Genomic DNA, 22,344 nt, shown 5'->3' on the forward strand with positions numbered 1-22,344 from the left:
CCGTGGCTATAGCCTGGACGATCCAGTTACTGATAGTCTGTTTCGCCGCAGGCAACCCTTTCCTGGGAGGGCCAAAACACACCAAAAGCTGGTCCGACTTCCTCCATTTCTAGCTTCCTCTGCCGTCCCGTGAGGCGGAGGATGAAATGCCTGAAGAAACACTGACCTCATCCCCGTAGATGGAACCTTGGGCACATAGCCCGGTCTGGGGTGTAAGATAGCTTTCCCCCCACCTGGGGCAAACTCCAAGCAGGTTGGCGTGACCGTCAAGGCCTGGAGGTCCCCCACTCTCCTCAGAGAAGTGATGGCGAGGAGAAAGGCTACCCTAAGGGTCAGGTTTCTCGCCTCAGCCGACTCCAGTGGCTCGAAGGAGGCCTCGACCAGTCCTTCGAGAACCATTTGCCAGATCCCATTTGGCTGGGACTCTGGGATGAGCCGCAGACCTTATCCTCCTAGCCCCACGGAGAAACCGTACAACCATGTGGTGTCTACCCAGTGGACCCACATCTAAAGGCAGTGGAAAGCCCCTATGGCAGCCACATACACCTTAAGTGTAGATGGGGTCAGACCGGCAGAAAACGGTCTTGGAGGAACTCCAGCACTGAAGCCACAGCGCAGTTAACTGGGTCCACCCTCCTTTCTCTACACCAGCTAGAGAAGACGTTCCACTTCAGGCTATACAGTTTCCTCATAGAGGGAGCTCTAGAGCTGAGAATGGTCTCTATGATATCTTGTGGCAAGCCATCCCCTAGGTACTGTGCCCCCTCAAGGGCCAGACCCAGAGGTCCCCCAGCTCGGGCCTAAGGTGGAATATCATTCCCCCTGCCTGAAACAGCAGGTCCTTCCTCAGAGGGACCTGCCATGGGAGGCCATCTAGGAGTGCCACGATGTCGGAGAACCAAACCCGGGTCAGCCACCGGGGTGCTACTAATAGAAGGCTGACGCCCTCCCGGCGGACCCGCTCTAGAACTCCCGGGAGCAGAACGATCGGGGGAAATGCGTACAGACGCAGCCTCGGCCACTTTTCTGAGGGAAAACCACAGTGGACAGTGGGTCGTTTCTGAGACGCAAACAGATCCATTTCCACCGGTCCAAACCTCTCGCACATGGCCTCCACCACCTCGGGGTGGAGTCACCACTCCCCGGCCTCGACAGGACGCCCGCTCCCTGGTTTTGGTCCCCTGGGACCTACATCGCTCTGAGAGACGACAGTTTCCCCTGGGACCACAAGAGGATCTGATGCGCCAACCTGCATAGTGGGCGCGACCTCAGGCCCCCCTGATGATTCAGATACGATAACACAGTCATATTGCCGGACCGTATCAGGACATGGCGGCCGTGGAGGTCCGGGAGAAAGCTCCTCAGAGTCTTGTAAACCACCAACATTTCCAGGCAATTGAAGTGCCAGGAAGAATGCTGGGGCCCCCACAGACCCCTCATAAACTGGCCTGCCATGACCGCGCCCCAGCCCGTGAGGAGGCATCTGTTGAAAGGATCTTCCTGCAACATGACGCTCCTAACACTGGCCCTTGGGACAGGAACCTGGGATTTTTCCATATGACGAGGGAATGAAGGCTTTTGCATGTTAACCTAATCGTACGGAAAAGTTTTCCCCTCGAGGAGAACCCCCGGTCCCCAGCCACCACTGGAGGGGCCTCATGTATAGCAGGCCGAACGGAACCACGTTGGACGCTGCTGCCATGAGACCCAGCAGTCCTTGGAACTGCTTCACAGTGCGGCTGCCAAAAGAAGAACCCGATACTGGCACGCTTTGCCCCCAAAAGCGAACCTCAAGAACTTCCTGTGGGCAGGGAGGATAGGGATGTGGAAATATGTGTCCTTTAGATCTATCATGACGAACCAGTCCTCAAACTGGCTCTGACTCATGATGTCTGTAATAGTGAGCATCTTGAACCTGAATCTCCTCAGAGACCGATACAAGTACCTCGGATCTATTATAGGACGCAACCTCCCCATCCTTCTTGGGAACAATGAAGCATGTTCCCTAACCTGCCTCTGGGCAGGGGGAACCACGGTTCAGACCACACCGTAGAATTCGGTGGTGGAATTCTGAACTGCAGTCTGTACCCCCTTCCCACTGTACACAGGGCCCGAGCAGAAATATTCGGGAGGCATAACCATGCGCCGAGATATTCCACTAGGGGAACCAACCTCTCGGGGTTGGTCTCTGGTACCCACCGAACCCCCTGCCCGATCCGATCGCTCCCCGGGAGAGGGGGCTGGCCCGCAGGCCACTGGGCTGGGTACACCCCACTCCAGACCACACCGATGACTTCGGTATTGGAACACTGAACTGCAGTCTGTACCCTTTGCCCACGGTACACAGGGCCCAAGTAGATATATTCGGAAGCATAACTATGCGCCGAGATATTCGACTAGGGGAACCGGCCTCTCAAGGCTGGTCTCTGGTACCCACCGAACCCCCTGCCCGACCCCCTGAAGCGGCCACCTGGCAGAGCTTAGTCGGGAAGGATTTTCGGTGTGCGAACGCGGTCGCTGCCCAGCTGCACGTCTTTCTAGAGGCAGCTGGAGCAGCATGCGTCCGCTGGAAATCGATGTGCCCAAGCATCGTAGACGGCTGATCGCAGCATCGACTTCCAGAAAACTCCACAGGGGAGACGACCTCGATCGCTCCCCAGGAGAGGGGCTATGAAAAATCCCAGTGAACACAATTGGATGATAGGCTGATAATCTAACTCCTCAAAGTTAGATAAATCTCATTTAATTCCTCAGAATTAAATGCCCCTAATCATCCCTCAAGTGAACATGGTCTGAATGATAGGGTGAATTGACATACCCAACTCCTCAAAGTCAGATAATGTTTAATTTTAATTCCTCAGAATTAATACAGCCCTAAATTCCAGACGATACTGTTTAAATATGTATTTAACGAATCGTCATCTACACGCTGCCTCAGCAATGCGAGATTCGACTCGTTACAACATATTTGGCTTTCATCCCTCGAGATGAAAGACCACAGGCGCGAGGCTGAAACACTCGAAACGCACGGCTGTACGCTGCGAGATACTCAACAAACACAGCCAGCACCCTTAGGAGCTGACTGCACTTGCGCCAAACAGTATCACATGTGCACTGATGGCGTGTGTTCACTAATTTTACAGACCGTAATCCACGCGCTGCCTCGGCAACGCGCGATTAAGCCTTGCATTATGAAGCGCAAGCCCTCATTTACTTCGCTCCCTCGATACTGAGCACGTCTAATTCCCCGGAATCGGACCGCTCAAGCATCTAATTCTCCACCCCGGGGGAAAAAACCACAGCGTGGGTTTCCACACGAGGAATGAGAACATTGGCCAGCTATAGACAACCCCCTCGAGAGCTGCCGGCGCGCCTTTATTTTATGAATGAAGTAGCGTATTTCCTGGCTTAACGCTTCAACAGCCTCAATGCTGTGCACGTCCGATTCCTCAGAATCAGACGGCTCGAGCATCGGGTTCTCTGCCTCCGCCTCACTATAGCAATACAATTCAATGAGAGCAAAGTCTAGGAAGTCAGAGAGAAAGTTTTCAATGTGGTCCTGATTGCTGGATCCATATCTGGATCCATGGTTAGGTCTTCTGTAACATTGGGTGAACTCAACAAGGGACAAGTAAGCGAAACAAGGGAGATCTTAATGGATCTAAGTGCAATTAAGGTTTATTAAAGACATAAATGAAACGACAAGACCTTACAATGAACATAGAAAAGACTGGGGTTTATATATACACACAGGGCAAAAGACTAACAAGACCTGTACACAATCAGGGAACTAATAATCAAGGGAAAATCTACAAAGGACTACAGCAATGGCACAGGAATGACAGGAAACAGGAATGCCCTTTACACAGTCAATTAGGTGATTTTTTCAGCACGGGATTACATTTGAGGTGTGTGCACTTGTAGACATGTCATTGGGGCTGCATGAGCCCACAACTTTAAAGAGACCATTACCTCAACACATCTCTGTTTTAATATACACTCATGGTGTGCTATGATACAACAAAAAAATAAAAAAATCCCAGAGCTCCCCAAATCGGTGGTCCCAGAGTTGAATCTCATTAAGCTGGATCCTAAGAAATGTATTCCTCCCTCGAGATGGCTCTCTCCCTTCCGGTCTTCTGAGCACTTCTCCAGGGCTCTCAAGTTTTGAACTGAGTTCAGAGTGAGATTTCGGCCGTGGGTTTGGCTGGGTACGGGGTCTGATATGAAAAATGACAAAGTCGTACAAATAAAATAAATATGTATTTAATTAGTGTGTGTTTGTGTGTGTGAGAGAGAGAGAGAGAGAGAGAGAGAGAGAGAGAGAGAGAGAGAGAGAGAGAGAGAGAGAGAGAGAGAGAGAGAGAGAGAGAGAGAGAGAGAGAGAGAGAGAGAGAAAATGGTTAGTGTTGTTGTTGTTTATTGGTGTTGGTAGCAGGTTTTTGAGGCCTTCAGCCCAGGGGTTGGTGGCACCTTAACATGAGCACGGTCGCGCTGAAGTGAGCTGTGGTTTACAACAGAGATTATTTTACTCTCAAATAATCTTAGACAAGCTGCCTATGATTATTGTTTGCTATATCAGTATGGTTGTATTTTTTCCTCTCTTTATGACAGCGGAAACAACTCCCACACCAATACGCCATAATTTTTTAGCCATACAGATAGGCTAAGTACAAGAGATAATTATAAACTGTCTACTTTTATTTGTGTACACTCAAAATAACAACAAAGGCTGTGGATTCAGGGAACGGAGCACCCAACTCCAAACAGTCATTATTTCAAATATGTATTTTGTTTATTAAAAGCAAAGTTTTTAATTTCAAAAGCATTTCTGAATTCAGTTAAAATAACAAAATGTAAAAAAAAAAATTTTTGCCACCATGCAAAATTTAATTAAAGCTTGAATAACACCTATGTCTCCTTTCCATTAAAAATAATGGCTAGTGCGGTGATGTGGCATAATTTTTGGAATTGCTTGAACTTGTAAACACATCTAATTATTTCTGTAATACATTTTAATTTTTAATTTTGCAACTTATATAAAGTATTAGCCTACAATATACAATTTGTGTTTAAATTTTATGTTAAAACTAGTGTAGGAAATAGCAAATGTAAATTATATTATTCAATTTGAATTATTATTTTGCTCCAAATGTTGCACAAATGTACGGAAAATGTAAATGTAAATTTTGAAATGCATTGCCATTTTACATATTGCATTGCAAATTTTATATCGCTACACTTCAGCTTCCATAAATAGGGGGGAGCACGAATATATTTGATCTGTAATTAATGTTCGAAAAATAAAAATAATATTGAAATTTTACTATATTGCTTCACAGGCCTAAATGCAGTGCATCCATTATACATCCCTCTAAATCTTGCAGTTTTAACTAAATCCACTGGGTGGGTGCTGTGGAGCATGTTAATAACTCCAATCTTAAGTTTGGCCACAGCAAGTGTCAGCACGTCCACCAGCTCTTCTTGAGCGGGGGAGTGAAGAGGTGAATTCACCTGCACTCCGCCCGCCTCCAGGCTGAACTGATCTGATCCCTCAGAATCAGACAGCATCAGCACTGGGTTATCGACCTCGTGGGAAGAAGCCGCAGCGCGGGCTTCCTCACGAGGCGGAAGAGCGTCTGAATCATCGGACGAGGATTGGGAAGATGCCTCAGCATGCCCGCCTCCCGTCGCGAGATCCAGTTGTGAGCCCCAGGATCTACGCCGCCGCGCTGCCTTGGCAGACGCGGGACCGGATCCATGGGGCTCGCGAGCCTGGCTGCTCTCGGAGAACACGGCCAGCCGTGAGCGCACCACCCGGAGTGGCAGCCTCTCACACTCGCTGCAGGCGGCACCCTCAAGCGCTCAAGCTGCGCCCCGAGACACTGCACACACAGCTGGTGTGTGTCCGAGCCCGTAATGTAGCGCGGGCACGGATGAACACACCTTCTAAACTGCTCGCTTGCCATGCTTATTCGAAAGACTGGTGACAGACAACAGTAAATAGACAAACAATATTCACACAGAGCGCCTCGCTGAAGAGCAAAGACTGTCTGTTGTTTGGGGCGGCGCCTTCTTATAGCTTCCGCGTACGCCGTCGCCTACTACGTCATGACGTTGCACCAATCGGATTGGTGGCTGATTTCATTCATACTTCAGAGCCGTCAGGCTGGGGGCGTTCCCAGAATATCGTCACTCGACAACGCAGTGTTGAGTTCCCTCGATAAAGGGAACTCGCTTGATTCCTCTAATAGCGCGCGTGTTACCCTGCCGATTTCTCTGCGTGAGAAATACAAGGTGTGGCGTGTGAGTGTGTGAACGGGTTGAAATGCGTGTGTCTCACGCCCAATGCGTGAGACTTGAGAGCTCTGCTTCTCTGGACCCGCTAGTTCTGTCCAGCTTTCAAGCTCCTTCTCTGCCAATTCTGCCTGGCTACTGTTGATTCTCGTTAATGCATAACATGGTTTTCTGTCCTTGATCTTGTGCTCTTCAGAGTTTTTTTTTTTTTTGGGTGGGGGGGGGGGGGGGTCAAAACCTGACTATCGCAAATTTTCATCTTGTTCATCCAAGTGAACCATGCTGTACAAGTAAAAGGCTAGTGTTTCTTGCTGCTTTGTGAGCCCCCCATTACAGAGTATTGCTGTACTCTGTACTAGGTAACTTTTCAACCCTCATAATATATTTTCAAGACTCTTGTGATGATGCATCGACTTACAATAGGTTGAATAACACGTCTGCAATAGCCTGACGTGGTCTGTATCGTTTTTAATCGTACTTTTAAACTTCGGGTTTTGGGTAGTAACCCGAGAACAAAAAGAACTACAAAATTTGACTGGTTTACGGCATACACGTCACTTCCACCACAACCGACACGTAAACACAAGTAAATACATAAGACGTACAAAATCATATCCTATCTTAGGATACCTAAGATGTCTGTGATATGTGTTTATTTGTTTTGCCTCAAGCTATAATCCAAATCGATTTTTCAAATTTGCAGATTCATCTATGGTAGCTTGATATTATAATATTGACGATATATGGTTATAACCTACCACTCAAACATTGAATTGAAGTATCATATAGATTTTGTAAAATGGTAACTATTAGACTAGGCTACTATAATGATGCTGGCTTGTAAACATGAGCATCGCGATCATTTGGCGTTTGAAAAAAACAAAACCCATGAAATTATATTCATATGCTGAAACATATGCCACTTTACCTGGGATGAAGACATTTTACATGCAATGCAAGCAGACCACCTGCATGTGAACTCCTCATGCAGTGTTCAGGGCTATGGTTGTCATGTCAACAAATGCAAGCGCGCATCCCCTGATTTAGGATGACAGTTTACGACAGTAGTAGAGGACAATACTGTTTCCCAACTGTAGGGGGACCCAGAAAGCAAAAGTTACCTAGTGCTAATTTAATGTGAGATATTTCTGAAGCTTAAGCTCATAAATCTCTGCATAAAGCTTCCAGACACATACGACTTTAAAGTGCATCATACTCAAATATTTTATAGACCCAATTAAAGGTTGGGTAAGTAAGAATTGGTTAAAAAACTTTTTTTCCAAATTTGTTTAAACTCTCTTTATATATCAATACATAATTAAAATGTAAGTGCTCTGGAAAATAAAGTATAAACATTTTGTGTCTGTAGACCTCTCACGACTGTTTTAAAGACAGCTCATTATTTCCATTCACTCCACCTTCTCCATTCTAGGCTCTTTCCAAAGCCATGCCCCCAAAATACATGAACGCGCTTCACCGGCCGCTCAGCTGGGTGTGCATGTAGTAACATCATGTCAGAATTATATGTAATAAAAAATCTAATTTTGTTGGTATGAATATAAATAAATAAGATGTCTTTTAGTCCTCACTATCAAGCTTGAATACCGATACTGGTAAAGTTTAAAATATATTTTTGTTTGATTCTGTAACAAGCTATTTATATTTATAAGGCAAAGCTAAAAACGGGTAGCATTGATACATGTTTTTCCAATAACATCAGTTATAGTATGCATCAGTGTTTTGTTTGTAAGAGTTTCCTTGATGAAAGCATTGTTGATTAGTAGTAGCTAAAGCTAACTTAGTTCTAAAAAAAGTTCCTGGATGCGGTGTCACATTAATAGCTTTTACACATGCATTTTGTTATCTAAAGTTAAATTTAGCGAAATTTAACACGACAGCAATCAACTTGAGCTAAGCATATTGAGTATTTATCACCTCTATTAATGGCTAAGTGTATAACATTGCAACTTTATGCTAAGTAATGTTAGCTATATTAGGCAGCTACATGTGCTAGTGATACAAGCTTAATGAAAACATAAACCAAAAAAATGTAAAATCAAAATGAAACATTACCTGTCCAGCAGAAATACAGCCAGCAAGGACTCGTTTTTCTCCCTCAGTTCTCGCCATCGTTGGAAAGCCACGCCGATATTTACGCGTGTTTGATTTCTGTGTTTATCCAAAGACTTATCGTGCATTGCCTTTTCTTGTATTGTCTTCCTTTTTTTTTTTTTGCATTGTTTGCCTTCGCTGACTGCAAAACCCGGCACTGTAAATTTTAAATGCTCTTGCTCTTCCTAGGTTTCGTGCTGCGCGCATGTGGGCAGATCCTGTAGCAAAAGCAGTGGTAGCCATGGTAGCGAGAGAAGCAAATCACTTGTTTCGTCCCGAACAAAAATAATGAGCGGTGTTTATTGCAGATTAAAAAGTCTAGAGAAGGGATCCCCAATCTCAGTCCTGTAGGGGCCGCTGTCCTGCAGAGTTTAGCTCCAACCCCAATCAAACACACCTGAACCATCTAATCAATGTTAAAGGGCCTATAAAGGCATTGATAAGCTGTTTTAGGTGTGTTTGATTGGAGCTAAACTGTGCAGGACAGCGGCCCTCCAGGACCAAGATTGGGGATCCCTGGCATCGAGACACTCGATTTGTATACTCTCTTTTTCAGAGTACTTAGATTGTAATTATGTATTGACATATAAAGAAAGTTTAAACAAATTTGGACAAAAGTGTTTTAGATCAGTCTTACCTACCCTACCTTTAACACACACATAAGTCACTTCCTTATAATTTAAATCCTTGCCTTACTATAGTCAAATCTTGACTCTACTGTGATTTTCTTTTAGGTGAGTTTGAAGAGTGCACCATCCTCTTCAGTGATGTGGTGACCTTCACAAATATCTGCTCTGAGTGTGAACCCATCCAGATTGTTTCCATGCTCAATTCGATGTACCTGAGGTTTGACCGTCTTACCTCTGTACACAATGTTTACAAGGTGATCTTTAGTCTTGATTATTGTCATTAAATGTATGACTAAATTGATTAATTGTAATTATTCATCATCTTTTTAAAAAAAATGTAATGTGTTGCAAAATGTGTTCGGCAGGTTGAGACAATCGGGGATGCTTACATGGTTGTTGGTGGTGTGCCAATACCGATGTCAAGTCACACTGAACGAGTAGCCAACTTCGCCCTAGGCATGATCATAGCTGCAAAAGAAGTCACTAACCCTGTGACTGGTGGGCCTATTCAGGTGACGGGGTTATCTTTGAGTAATACTTTAGACATTAAATAATCTCAAGCTACACCTGATTTGCTAAAATGTACATTTGTATATGAGACATTATGAATCTTTAGATGTTTTGTGGGTTTAGTGGGTAAAGTGTTTGAATTGATTTTTATCAACACATTTGTTCTGTTTTATTTATACTCTGTTTTTAAATGTACTTATTTTTGTCCCAGATTCGGGTGGGCTTGCACAGTGGGCCAGTCTTGGCAGGGGTGGTTGGTGAGAAGATGCCTCGTTACTGCTTGTTTGGAGATACAGTTAACACAGCGTCCCGAATGGAGAGTCATGGCCTGCCTGACAAAATCCACATTAGTCCCAGTGTTTATCAGTGAGAAGCATGAAAATATGCCCTCTGTCTTTTACTTTAAATAATCTCTGTTTGGCACTGTAAAGATACAGTATAAACCTTAACATAGATTAATATCAGACATGAGTTGAGAATCTTGACTTAAATCAGAACTCTTTTATTTCTTATAACAGTGCTCTAAGAAATAAAGGCTATCAGATGGAAGAGCGTGGAGAGATAGAGGTAAAAGGTAAAGGAAGAATGTTAACTTACTTCCTACAGAGGAATCTAAAAGTCACAGAGAGTGAGATCATGGGGCTTTTGGTGCAAAACACTGACTCAGTCAAGAAGATGACTCATTCTGGCAGAGACTGTGCTTCACAGCTACCTCACTATAGGCTGGCATTAAAAGGTCTGTTGAATCTATTTATTATTTAGTAACTAGTTACATGCAATGACATATAGATTGGTGTCCTATTATATATACTTAATCGGACCAGAAATTCAATTATTTCGTGGGAGAACTATAGATATGTTAGTTTTATATTGTATTAAATATATTATTGTATATTATGCTTATATCATTAGCCTTTTAACAAACCCATTCCAAAAAAGTTGGGACAATGCAATTATGTGGAAGTTTCAAATTTCTATATTTTATTCAGAATACAACATAGATGACATATCAAATGTTTAAAATGAGAAAAAATAATTTTAAGGGGAAAATGAGTTGATTTTAAATTTCATGGCATCAACACATCTCAAAGAAGTTGGGACAACGCCCTTTTTTACCATGGTGTGGCATCCCCCTCTTCTTTTTATAACGTCTGGGGACTGAGAAGACAAGTTGTTTAAGTTTAGGAATAGAAATTATTGTCTAATACAGGCTTGCTTAACTGTCTTAGGTCTTCTTTGTCGCATCTTCCTCTTTATGATGTGCCAAATGTTTTCTTTGGGTGAAAGATCTGGACAGCAGGCCGGCCATTTCAGTACCCAGATCCTTCTTCTACACAGCCATGATGTTGTAAATAATGCAGTATGTGGTCTGGCATTGTCATTCTGGAAAATGCAAAGTCTTCCCTGAAAGAGACGACATCTGGATGGGAGCATTTGTTCTAGAACTCGGATATACGTTTCAGCACTGATGGTGCCTTTCCAGATGTGTAAGCTGCTCATGCCACACACACTCATGTAACCCCATACCATCAGAGATGCAGGCTTCTGAACTGAGTTCTGATAACAGCTTGGGTTGTCCTTGTCCTCTTTAGTCTGGATGACATGGTGTCCCAGTTTACCCAAAAAGAACTTCAAATTTTGATTCGTATGACAGCAGAACAGTTTTCCACTTTGCCACAGTCCATTTCAAATGAGCCTTGGCCCAGAGAAAACGCCTGCGCTTCTGGATCATGTTTAGATATGGCTTCTTTTTTGACCCATAGAGTTTAGCCAGCAAAGGTGAATGGCACGGTGGATTGTGTTCACCGACAATGTTTTCTGGAAATATTCCTGAGCCGATGTTGTGATTTCCATTACAGTAGCATTCCGGTATGTGATGCAGTGCCATATAAGGGCCCGAAGATCACGGGCATCCAGTATAGTTTTTCAGCCTTGAAGCCATTACACACAGATTCGTAACAGACGTTCCAGATTCTCTGAATGATATTATGAAGATCTTTGGATGATATTATGCACTGTAGATGATGATAACTTCAAACTCTTTGCAATGTTTCTCTGAGAAACTCCTTTCTGATATTGCTCTACTATTTTTCGCCGCAGCATTGGGGGAACTGGTGATCCACTGCCCATCTTGACTTCTGAGAGGCAGTGCCACTCTGAGAGACTCTTTTTATACACAATCATGTTGCCAATTGACCTAATAAGTTGCAAATTGGTCCTCCAGCTGTTCCTTATGTACATTAAACTTTTCTGGCCTCTTATTGCTACCTGTCCCAACTTTTTTGGAATGTGTCGCTCTCATGAAATCAAAAATGAGTTAATATTTGGCATGACATATCAAAATGTCTCACTTTCAACATTTGATGTGTTACCTTTATTCGATTGTGAATAAAAAAAATTAAGATTTATAAATTATTGCATTTCTCTTTTATTTACAATTTGTACAGTGTCCCAACTTTTTTGGAATCGGGTTTGTATAATTGCATTAAATTTTTTGCATGAACAGTTGGGAACACTATATATCATGGTTTTAACCTGTATTCCAGGCAGATCTCACGAAAATGTGTATAAATACGAGTGAGCAATGTCGTGGAATGTATACGGCAAAACTCATTTTGGCGTGTCTATGCCACGCTGTTTTTCGCGTGCATATGATACGCACTTTATGGCGTATCATACATACGAACTACCCTACAGTGTATATGTGATGTATATGCTTGCAATAAAAAGAGACCATTTTATTGGACCATTCCATAAGAGATTATAGTTTTATTAACAATAATAATAAATAACGAATAAATTAATGTACAGAAAACATCAATTATGTTACGGTTTTCTATGTCATTTACTTCTGTTTTCTTCCCTTCTATCTCCAAACTCTCTTAAAGCCACCCAGAAACTGGAGAAAGAAGACAGTTGTCCATTGGTACCAATGCAATATGGAGATAGCCCAACAGAGAGCAAACCTCTCGCACAGTTTACTGAAACTCAGCAAAGCTGTCTAACAGGTATCATTATGCAGTACAGCAGAAATTAAAAATGAATGGGCAAGTGAGATTTTGAGAGATATATAAAGGGGTCACATAATGTCTCCTTTACATAAAAAAAAAATGTTTAAAAGTGAGACCCGCTTTATATTAGGTGGCCTCAACTACTATGTACCAACATTTAAATTAATCATTTGATACTATGCCCTTAATGTGCACAGGTTTTTACATTGTACTTACATTAAAAAAAATTATGGATGAATGAATGAGGCATTTATATAGCGCTTTCATATGTACTACTGTACACCCAAAGCGCTTTACACTCATGCATGGGGTCTCTCCTCAACCACCACCAGTGTGCAGCTCTATTTAGATGATGCAGCGGCAGCCACAATACAACAGCACCAGTGCGCTCACCCCACACCAGCGATAGGTGGAGAGAGGATAGAGGGGGATAGAGCCAATTCAGTGGATGGGGATTATTAGGAGGCCATGATTGGTAAAAAAAAAAAAAAAAAAAATACTGTCATGTAATAACATCTGTAATTGATTTCTGTAGTTACATTTATAATTACATTGCTTATGCTTCCCTTACACCTAACCCTACCCTTAAACTTACCCATACAACCACCTGTCCCTAACTTTACCCGTATCCCACCTCAATATCAGCAAAAGTGTTTTGCAATACAATATGAACACAATATGAACATTGTTCTTATTTTTTGAGTTAAGTACATAGTAGTTAAGGGCACCTAATATAAAGTGGCACCAAAAAGTTACATTTATTGATAACAAATGGGTGAACTGACATTGAATACTATGTTCATTAACAGGTAAACCACGAGATTCTGAGAGTTATGGAAGTCTTTACAGTAAGAAAAGCTCTTTGGACGAGCCCTCTGAGCTCACAAAGGAAAGCACACCTAACAAGACTGACAAGGAGAAACCTTCAATTGATAAGCGCAGGAGACATGTTCACACTAGGTTCTGTTTGTTACTCTGATCTGTTACCTGAACCCAGTTGTATCCAATATGTCATCTATAACTCTGAAGTGTTTAATATAATGTTAATATGAAAAAAGGCTCTCTGAGACAAGCTAATAGTCATGTACTAAATAATTTTTTAGTACTGTTTAGACTGCAAACAAATATTTCAGTTTATTTTAGCCTTTAGCCTATTCAATGAGCTGTTATCTTGGTCCCTTTTTAATAATTTCACAAATGAGGGTCTTTGTTTTATCTTTGGTAACTGTCAACCCCTGAGCAATACTTGATTGCGTGACCCCAAAATAAAAATTGGGAGCCTCAAAGCCTCTGGACTCTCAATGGCCCTGATATGTTGTGCCGATATTAAAGGGGCTACATGTAGAATTCAGCAACACTTGTTATTAGCGATACCAGTGGCCATTAAGTGAACCGCAGCTGGCAACTTATTGCTTGTGCACACATCATGTACAAGAGACTGAACATGATTTCCATGCCCTGCGGCCCAGATATACTCACGTTGAAGTTTTTTGCTTAAAATTAAAAAGAAGTTTTGAAATGATATTCTGTTATTGAACATCCCGGCACTGTCCAGGCTGCTGAAAGTGCATTTAGATGAATATGTAAATATAGCTGTATGCTTTCAACTCAATAAAAAAATAAACACGCAACTCAAATGACAGCGGCAGTTAAGAAAGCAGTTGGTCGGCATCATGTCGACAGATGAGGTAATTAAAATTACACTGTTATGGTAGTTTGATTATAAGGTATATTTGAGACTATAGACTGTACAGATCTGGTAATGCGTGACTATAGTTTAAATGTATCACTTTTTTTGCATGACACATTGACATTACACCTGACACCTTCACATAAAAATCCATCTACAGGCTTTCATAGCCTGTTTCATAGCCTAGATTTTTTAAGTGTTTTTTTTTTTTTACTTTCACAAGCTGTTCACACATTGGCAATAAAAAAGTGATTAACATGGGTAAATTCTTACTATAGCCCCTTTAACTTAATAATAATAATAAAGTGTAAACCATCCTTTGGCTTCATTCTCTTTCATGTAGCAAATGTGTCACAGCTTTAATACACACGTTTTTAGTTAAACATGTTTATAAGTAAACTATGCTATGTTAAAATTAGGCAAGCTAACTCTGATTAAAATAGTAATATTTCAGGGAGAGACAAAAAGAGAATGACTCAAATAAGTAATGTTCATCATTCAAAGCGCGACAAACAATTTCAGCAAGCTTATAGTAGTGGGCGGGAAGCGCATGTCTCCACTGGCACTTCACACAATCAGACTGTGTGTACAGACACCCGATCCAAACGCCACAGAGGGATTGCCAAGTCTTCAGACGAGACCATGAGATGACTTGAATTTCTTTAGCTGGATGAATCGGAGAAACCAAATCTGTAACCGGAGTCAAAGTGTTGAGGTCAGGTGTAGGTATTAATTCACCACAGGACTCACCTACAACATCTTAAATGAGTTGGGATGGAGTTTGACCACATTACTGAGCTTTGTCATATTCACAAACGTCCATTTCACGGGTGTTTCTGCCATTAGTTTGGATTTCATGAGTCCGTTTCAGTTATTGTTTTGAGTTCACAGGTGCTCCTTTCAGGCAGGTGCTCGGCCAGTGCAGGTCGATTGGTATAAATATCATCCACTGGCAACAGGAAAGTTACCGTCTTGACTTTGGCTCTAAAATGTGAAATATAATGTTTAGCATACAAATTAGTAAGTCAACATTTTAAACAAAGCTAATGACTAAAGCCTAACTCACCTGTTTTTATTGACATACTCCTGAAGGGAGTGTCTGTTGGTTAATTTCTCTATGTCTGGTTTAGTATAGGCAACAGAAGGACGCCCGAGTGAGCCATCGTGCAATTTTGTCCATTTATTGTTGTTTAGAGTCTCCTCATATCGTCTTGGCTTGTGCAAAATTTCATTCTTTCGCGAGCCGTTCATGGAATTTGAGGATATGGAGTATCTCCGCACGGTCATAATAATGTTTTCTATAGAAAGAAACCAGAAAGGCATGTACATCTTTTTGATCAATCGTAACAATTGCTTGACAAAAAATGGCATTACTTGTTTGGAAAGTATTAACCTCTTTATCATATTCATCAATGCTTACTCTAAATTAATGATACTCTAAAACTAATGATACACAGGGCAACTTTTTGAGCTGTTGATGAAAGATGTTGCTTCGGCACTTTCCGATTGAGAATGGGCAACACATTTCTATCTGGATATGGGAAAAAGCCCACAGAAACATCTTTCAGCAGCATTGCCTGGCAACATTGCTCAAAAATTTGCCCTGTGTATCATCAGCTTAATGACAAGGTAGGAAAACTCCGGCCCTTGAGATCCAATGTCTGGCAAAGTTAAGCTCCAACTCTGTTCAAGCACACAATAGAAAGATACAGGCAAGTGTGTTTGATTAGGTTTTGGGTATGTTTCAATCAGCTTAGTTCAGTAGTCATGAGTCGGCCATTTTGAGGGCTGTCTCAATCTCAGAATCCTTCCAGTGCACTAAAATGTTTGCTCCCTAAAAATCCCACAATGCACCATGAAAACCAGGAGAACATTCCCTTAAAGGACATTTTAAAGTGTGAAACATAATCCTGTGAGCTAATTCAAAACACATAATTCAAGACATGTGAAAAATGTTTTAGCATACAAAATCTAGCTAACATTTATAATTAATTTACAACTAAAATGTTGCAGGGAGATGTAACAATCAAAGTATTTATCACTATGTACTTTTAAATAACAAACAATGTCAGAAAGATACCTGTGTATCTCGCAGTAGCGACATATTTGTTTGTTGCATTTGATGTTGCCAGAAATAGAGCTATTATTGTCACAATCTGTAATGAGTCAGGGTCCTTAATATTGCCTGAATTTGTGTACACGATATACTGATTCACGAGTTAGAGAGCTGAATAAGGTGCACCCTAGGCCAGAGTTGCCCACCCCTGTCTTAAGGTCTACTATGGTACCTTAATTATAGGTTTCATATGCACAGTGCAAATATATATAGTGCACTGAATCTTTACCTGGTAAAATCTCAACTTTTTTATTATTGGTCAAAAGTATGATTTACAATTGTATAATTTAATTGAACATTTTCTATGGTCAAATCTATTTGTTTTTAGTTGGCCAAATTTAATTTCTGTTTATTAAATTGTATCAATTCACAGAATTCACGCAATTTGGCCAACTGAAAAATTTAGATGTGACCAGTCACTAGAACATTTTCTATTGAAGAGTTTTATTGTTTTGTTTTTACAGTGAATGAGTAAGCCGTTTTTAGTTAGGTCAGGTAGATAAAACCTACACATTTTTTACAGTCAAGCTACTTATTTGCATTCGGTGGATTTAAGATGAGGCACATGCTTATTAAAGTTTGAGTAACACAAGATATTTACCTTTGAACTGTCCTTCAAGTTCTGGTGCGGACACGTTCCGTCTCAGGTTGGCATGGGTCGAGCTCTCCTGTAACCCGTCCTTCTGCTGAGCAGATAATGCGGATGGCTTCACTGAGTCCAAAGCCGAAGTTGGTCGGCTGAGCTGCCCGCGGAGTGCTTGGTTTTCACTCTCCAGCTTTCTGATCTCATTCTGCATTTCCGAGATCACCTTCGCCAAGCTCCGTCCACTCTCCATGCTTCCTGACTATTCGTCCCGCCTGCCGCTGCTGCCCATTCGAGTGCAGCATGAAGAGTCCTATTTCCACTCTCTTATATCGGACCTCTCCCACAGTGCCTTTCAATCTCAGCCCAAATCTTGTCCCGGGGAGATTATGTCGCCTTTCACCACTTATACAGCTGAAAGCGTTCAGGTGTTTGGCCTTTTGGGCTTCGGGACGATGTTTTATTAATCACAGACAGAGTGTTGAGTTTCTGTCATTAACTTTGCCTGGAATAGTGCACATAGAGGCAAAATACATGTGCAAAAAAACAAACAGACATAGAACACTTGGCTATAAAAACATCCTGATTAAATTTCTTTCTCTGAGAGGACAAAGGCAATTAATTTGTCATCAGACAGAGATGAAGATCAACGATAGATTCAGTGGTAACTGATGCGCCTCCCTAGGAGCTTAAAAAATTCATCAGGTCAGTCAACAAGTAGCAACAAATCTAGGATGGAAAAGTTTCCCATAAGCCTTATTACATGTCTCCTTTACGTCTTTCTGAAGAGTAGAGGTAACAACTGCCATATGAATATTGATTTAAATTAATATTTTGATGGTCTAAATAATTTTTATCCTAGCTTTCCATTCATGTCATCATATAAATTATCCTTTTCACTGATCATGTTGTTTAAAGTTGCAGTAGTGTTGTGTATATGTATTTTGTGGCTGTATCCATTATTATTATTACTAAAGCAGACACCGCCTAAATATGTAGATTAATTCAGTTCATAATCAAGTGTCTCTTCTTCATATACTTTCTTACTTATTCTGTTCTCAGTGCTGAGATAAATGATTCACCTACTACTGCTCTACATTCATGGGGGAAAAGGAAAGTACTTCCTATAATTAACATGGATTCAAGTAGTCAGTCAAGTATATTTTACATTTATTGCTATTTAAATAAGTTTTCAATTATTGTAAATTTCATGTTGAGAATTGCCAATACCAATATAACACATAACAGATATTTAGCAAAAGAAATTATAGACGTACACATGTTGTATATGTCCAAAAAGAGAGAAAGGGGGGATCAATAGAAACCAACCACAACCATTGGTTAATTACCTGTAATTAGCACCCTTAAGAAAATTCATACACAATTATCCAGTGTCATTATGAGGTCCAATGAATATGCATTTGCCAAAGCAGCATAAAACAGAGGTTAAGGATATTGCCCTTTAGTTATAGCAAAGGCATAAGAATAAAGAATACTGTGTTTGAGTCCAACAAAGAATTAATTCTAACGAATACACATCAAATAAAAGTGTACAAAAGAACATACAATGGGGAAAATTACAGAAAATTGCCCTAATATACATACGCACAAAATGGCTAAGCTCAGTATGCAGTTGTTGCTGCTTTAATGTTTTCCCCCTTCACACGACTGTGATCGAAATTTAATCAAAGACAGCATATGGTAGTTAAAAAAAAAAAAATCTTATTTGACAAACAAGAAATGCTATACTTGTTCTCTGGTTCATTTTGCACATAAGCAAAATTCCTACCCCCTGATCACTACATACAAATAGAAAGTAAGTATCTTTTCCCCCCTTGTCATAATGCAAGAACCACATACGTATGCACGCATGTTGGGTTGTCCATGTTTTATGAGGACTTTCCATATACATTATAATTTTTACTTAAAAATGATGTATCCTCTCCCTCAACCCTAAACCTACCCATCACAGACAACGTTCTGCATTTTTACATTTCTAAAAAATACCACTTAGTATGAATTATAAGCTGTTTTCCTCATGGGGACCAAAACATTTCCCTAGAAGGATAAGTATTTTATATATTGGCATCTTCGTGGGGACATTTTATTCCCATAATGCAGGATTTACCTGAAACACACACACACACATACACACATACACACACACACACACACACACACACACACACACACACACACACACGCACGCACATGTCGTGTTTCCATGTTTTATGGGGACTTTCCATAGGCGTAATGGATTTCATACTGTACAAACTGTACATCCTATCCCCTTACACTGCCCCTGCCCCTAAACCTACCCATCACAGGAAACATTCTGCATTTTTACTTTCTCAAAAAAACTCTGTGTGATTTATAAGCTGTTTTCGTCATAGGGACCTAAAAATGTCCCCACAAGGACAAGGATTTCAGATATTGCCATCTTTGTGGGGACATTTTGTCCCCATAACGTAGGGATTACCAGGTCGCACACACACACACACAAACACACACACACACACACACACACACACACACACACACACACACACACACACACACACACACACACACACACACACACACACACACACACACACACTATTGAATACCAAAACACTATGTTGTTAACAAGAGATATCTGATTCTCCAGTGTGCACACTAAATTCTGAATCATGCATGAGGCTGTCTGTGTGGGAGAGAAACTCTATCACCCAAACACTAGCCTTGCAACCCATGGTTTTAAAATTGTGCCCCTCAGTGTGTGCATGGCTGTGATGACAACAGCAGATTATTGTGAGGCAACCACTGTAAATACAATTTAAATGTAAGAGTAAACAACATCTAATCAAACTAAACAAAATCTTGCACCAACAAAATGTTGTGTGACATTTGATCATTTTATTAAAACAATTATATGCTAATGTATATGGTTGCCAGGGCAATTCTATGTGGTTGCTAAGGTTCTCTGAGTGTTTTAGTGTGTTTATGTGCAGTTGCTAGGCTAGTTTTCTGGTTTCTAGACAGTTGCTTCCCGGGCCAAACAAATAAAAGGCATAACGGAAGGCATAAGTGCCTCCTAGTGATATCACAAAAACATAACAATAATAACAACAACAACAACAAACAAGTATGTTTTGTTTGAAGTATTGTACTTCGCTACATTTTAAACCACATCCGTTACTGAGTAAAAATAAATACATGAAATAATACATAAGGGGGGAAAACCGCTATCCGGAAATGACAATTTAAGATATTTTATTTTTAGTCCAAGAGCTTTCTGTCACTCCATTAAAAATGTACGTATGGTATACTGTCCATGTCCAGAAGGACCAGAAAGGTAATAAAAACATCATCAAAGTAGTCCCTATGTGATCTCAATTGGTTAGTTTGAATTTTTTGAAGCATCGAAAATAGATTTTGGACCAAAAAAAAATAAAAAATAAGTCTGTAACCTTAGTTTCCTGAATAGGGAATGAGACGCTGCGTCACCGCTCTGGGAACGCCTCTGCGTGATTGTGTTGTGAAGCATGTGTGTCATCAGTCCAATAGAGAGAAGGAACGTTTAGGAACGCGGGTGACGTCATAGACTTGGAAACTATAAAGCACACCAGCAAACACACACCGATACCTACCGAAGCCTGAAACAAGGCACTTGCGGGCATTCGAGGAGTATGGCAAGGGTGACACAAATTCATAACTTCATAAGGTGAAGAGTCTCCACTTCAGAGGGTAAAGTTTCCTCGTGGAGGGAGCTCTGGCGTATAAAATGGTCGCAACAACCTTGGTTGAGAGACCAGAACTTATGAGCTGGGCCACCTCAGAGGCCAAACCCACAGTTTCCACAACTCTGGGCGAGGGTGCAGAATGGACCCGCCCGCCTGAAAGAGAAGGTCCCTCCTGATCGGAATCTTCAGTGGAGAGCCGTCGAGGAGAGACACAATGTCCGAGAACCATACTCGGCCCGGCTAGAACGGGGCTACTAGCAGAAGACGGGCAGGGATGGCGGATTGACCCTGTGAGGGCACCGTGAAGGGGACCACCCTCACATTCATGGGCCCTGTGTCCTCAGATCAGTCTTATCTATAGAAGGCTGCGCCTTAGAGAGCTGCGCACCCATCCACCCTTTCTGCGGGGGTGTACGAGTGGCCACACTCTGCTTTTGTTGCGCCCTGCCTGCTGCTCCCGCCCAGCAGCAGACGAGACCTGGGGCTTACGAGAAAGGAACTGCTTGAGCACCGCCAACTGTTTCTTTGCCTCCAGGAATCTGTCGGTAACTGTGGTGACAGTGTCACCGAATAGGCCTCCTCCAGCGATGCATCAAGAAAAAAGATCTTGTCTTGGTCCTTAATCTCCGTAAGATTGAACCACAAATGCCTCTCCGTCGCCACCAGGGCTGCCATAGAACAGCCAACGAATCGTGTGTTATCGTCGTGAGTTTGCTGGTGTGCTTTATAGTTTCTAAGTCTATGACGTCACCCGCCTATGATGTTCCTTCTCTCTATTGGACTGATGACACACATGCTTCACGATGCAATCACGCAGATGCATTCCCAGAGTGGTGACGCAGCATCTCATTCCCTATTCAGGAAAATAAGGTTACAGACATATTTTTTGTTATTTTTGGACCAAAATGTATTTTCGATGCTTCAAAAAATTTGAACTAACCCACTGAGGTCACATAGGGACTACTTTGATGATGTTTTTATTACCTTTCTGGTCCTTCTGGACATGGACAGTATACCATACGTACATTTTTAATGAAGGGACAGAAAGCTCTAAATATAAATATCTTAAACTGTCATTTCCGGATTGCGATTTTCCCCCCTTATGTATTATTTATGTATTTATTTTTACTCAGTAACAGATGTGGTTTAAAATCCAGATTCCTGGAGGCAAAGAAACTATCGGCGGTGCTCAAGCAGTTCCTTTCCCGTAAGCCCCAGGTCTCGTCTGCTGCTAGGCGGGAGCAGCAGGCGCCGAGTGCGAGCTCCTCACACAGGGCGCAACAAAAGCAGAGTGTGGCCACTCGTACATCCCCGCAGATAGGGTGGATGGGTGCACGGCACTCTAAGGCGCAGTCTTCCATTACCCTCACCCAGGTCTTTTAGCAGCCAACCTGGTATGTCTGCACGATTGACATCGTGTGCAGACATGCAGCAGCCCAACCTGCTGCCGAGTATGCTTTGCCCACTAAGGATGATGTAACTTGATGAGGTTTGTGGGCAAAGATGGAGCCTTTATGGGAGATGAAGACTCAGGCGAGAGATGGCTCATAAGCATCTCTTTGACCGCATCTGTCCGTATCTGTTTCTTTTCAACCCGCAATGTTGCTGATGTATGTGGGGTGAAAATGCATGCAGACATGGGCCGCTTCCACGATCTTGACACCTCAGTGT

The 22,344-nt window shown here is 41.9% G+C and overlaps 2 protein-coding genes across 2 annotated transcripts in view; one reads left to right on the forward strand and one right to left on the reverse strand.

Annotated features, from left to right (window-relative positions):
* LOC137084449 (guanylate cyclase soluble subunit beta-2-like) overlaps positions 1-14,565 on the forward strand; it is a 38,811-nt gene extending 24,246 nt beyond the window's left edge. Inside the window, exons 11-16 of the mRNA XM_067450720.1 lie at positions 9,144-9,292; positions 9,404-9,550; positions 9,760-9,914; positions 10,067-10,284; positions 12,437-12,556; positions 13,369-14,565. Of these exons, the coding sequence (XP_067306821.1) occupies positions 9,144-9,292; positions 9,404-9,550; positions 9,760-9,914; positions 10,067-10,284; positions 12,437-12,556; positions 13,369-13,538 (959 nt within the window). The 3' untranslated portion in view covers positions 13,539-14,565. The remainder of the gene's footprint in view (positions 1-9,143; positions 9,293-9,403; positions 9,551-9,759; positions 9,915-10,066; positions 10,285-12,436; positions 12,557-13,368) is intronic.
* Positions 14,566-14,721: 156 nt separating this feature from the next.
* LOC137084999 (putative coiled-coil domain-containing protein 195) lies at positions 14,722-17,211 on the reverse strand. Its single transcript, XM_067451555.1, has 3 exons — positions 16,967-17,211; positions 15,316-15,547; positions 14,722-15,233 (listed from the first exon to the last, which is right to left on the reverse strand). Exons 1-3 carry the CDS (start codon positions 17,199-17,201, stop codon positions 15,104-15,106), a joined length of 597 nt encoding a protein of 198 aa, XP_067307656.1. The 5' UTR covers positions 17,202-17,211; the 3' UTR covers positions 14,722-15,103.
* Positions 17,212-22,344: the final 5,133 nt, after the last annotated feature.

This window comes from Pseudorasbora parva, chromosome 8, assembly GCF_024679245.1.
Source record: "Pseudorasbora parva isolate DD20220531a chromosome 8, ASM2467924v1, whole genome shotgun sequence".
Classification (NCBI taxonomy): Eukaryota; Metazoa; Chordata; class Actinopteri; order Cypriniformes; family Gobionidae; genus Pseudorasbora; species Pseudorasbora parva.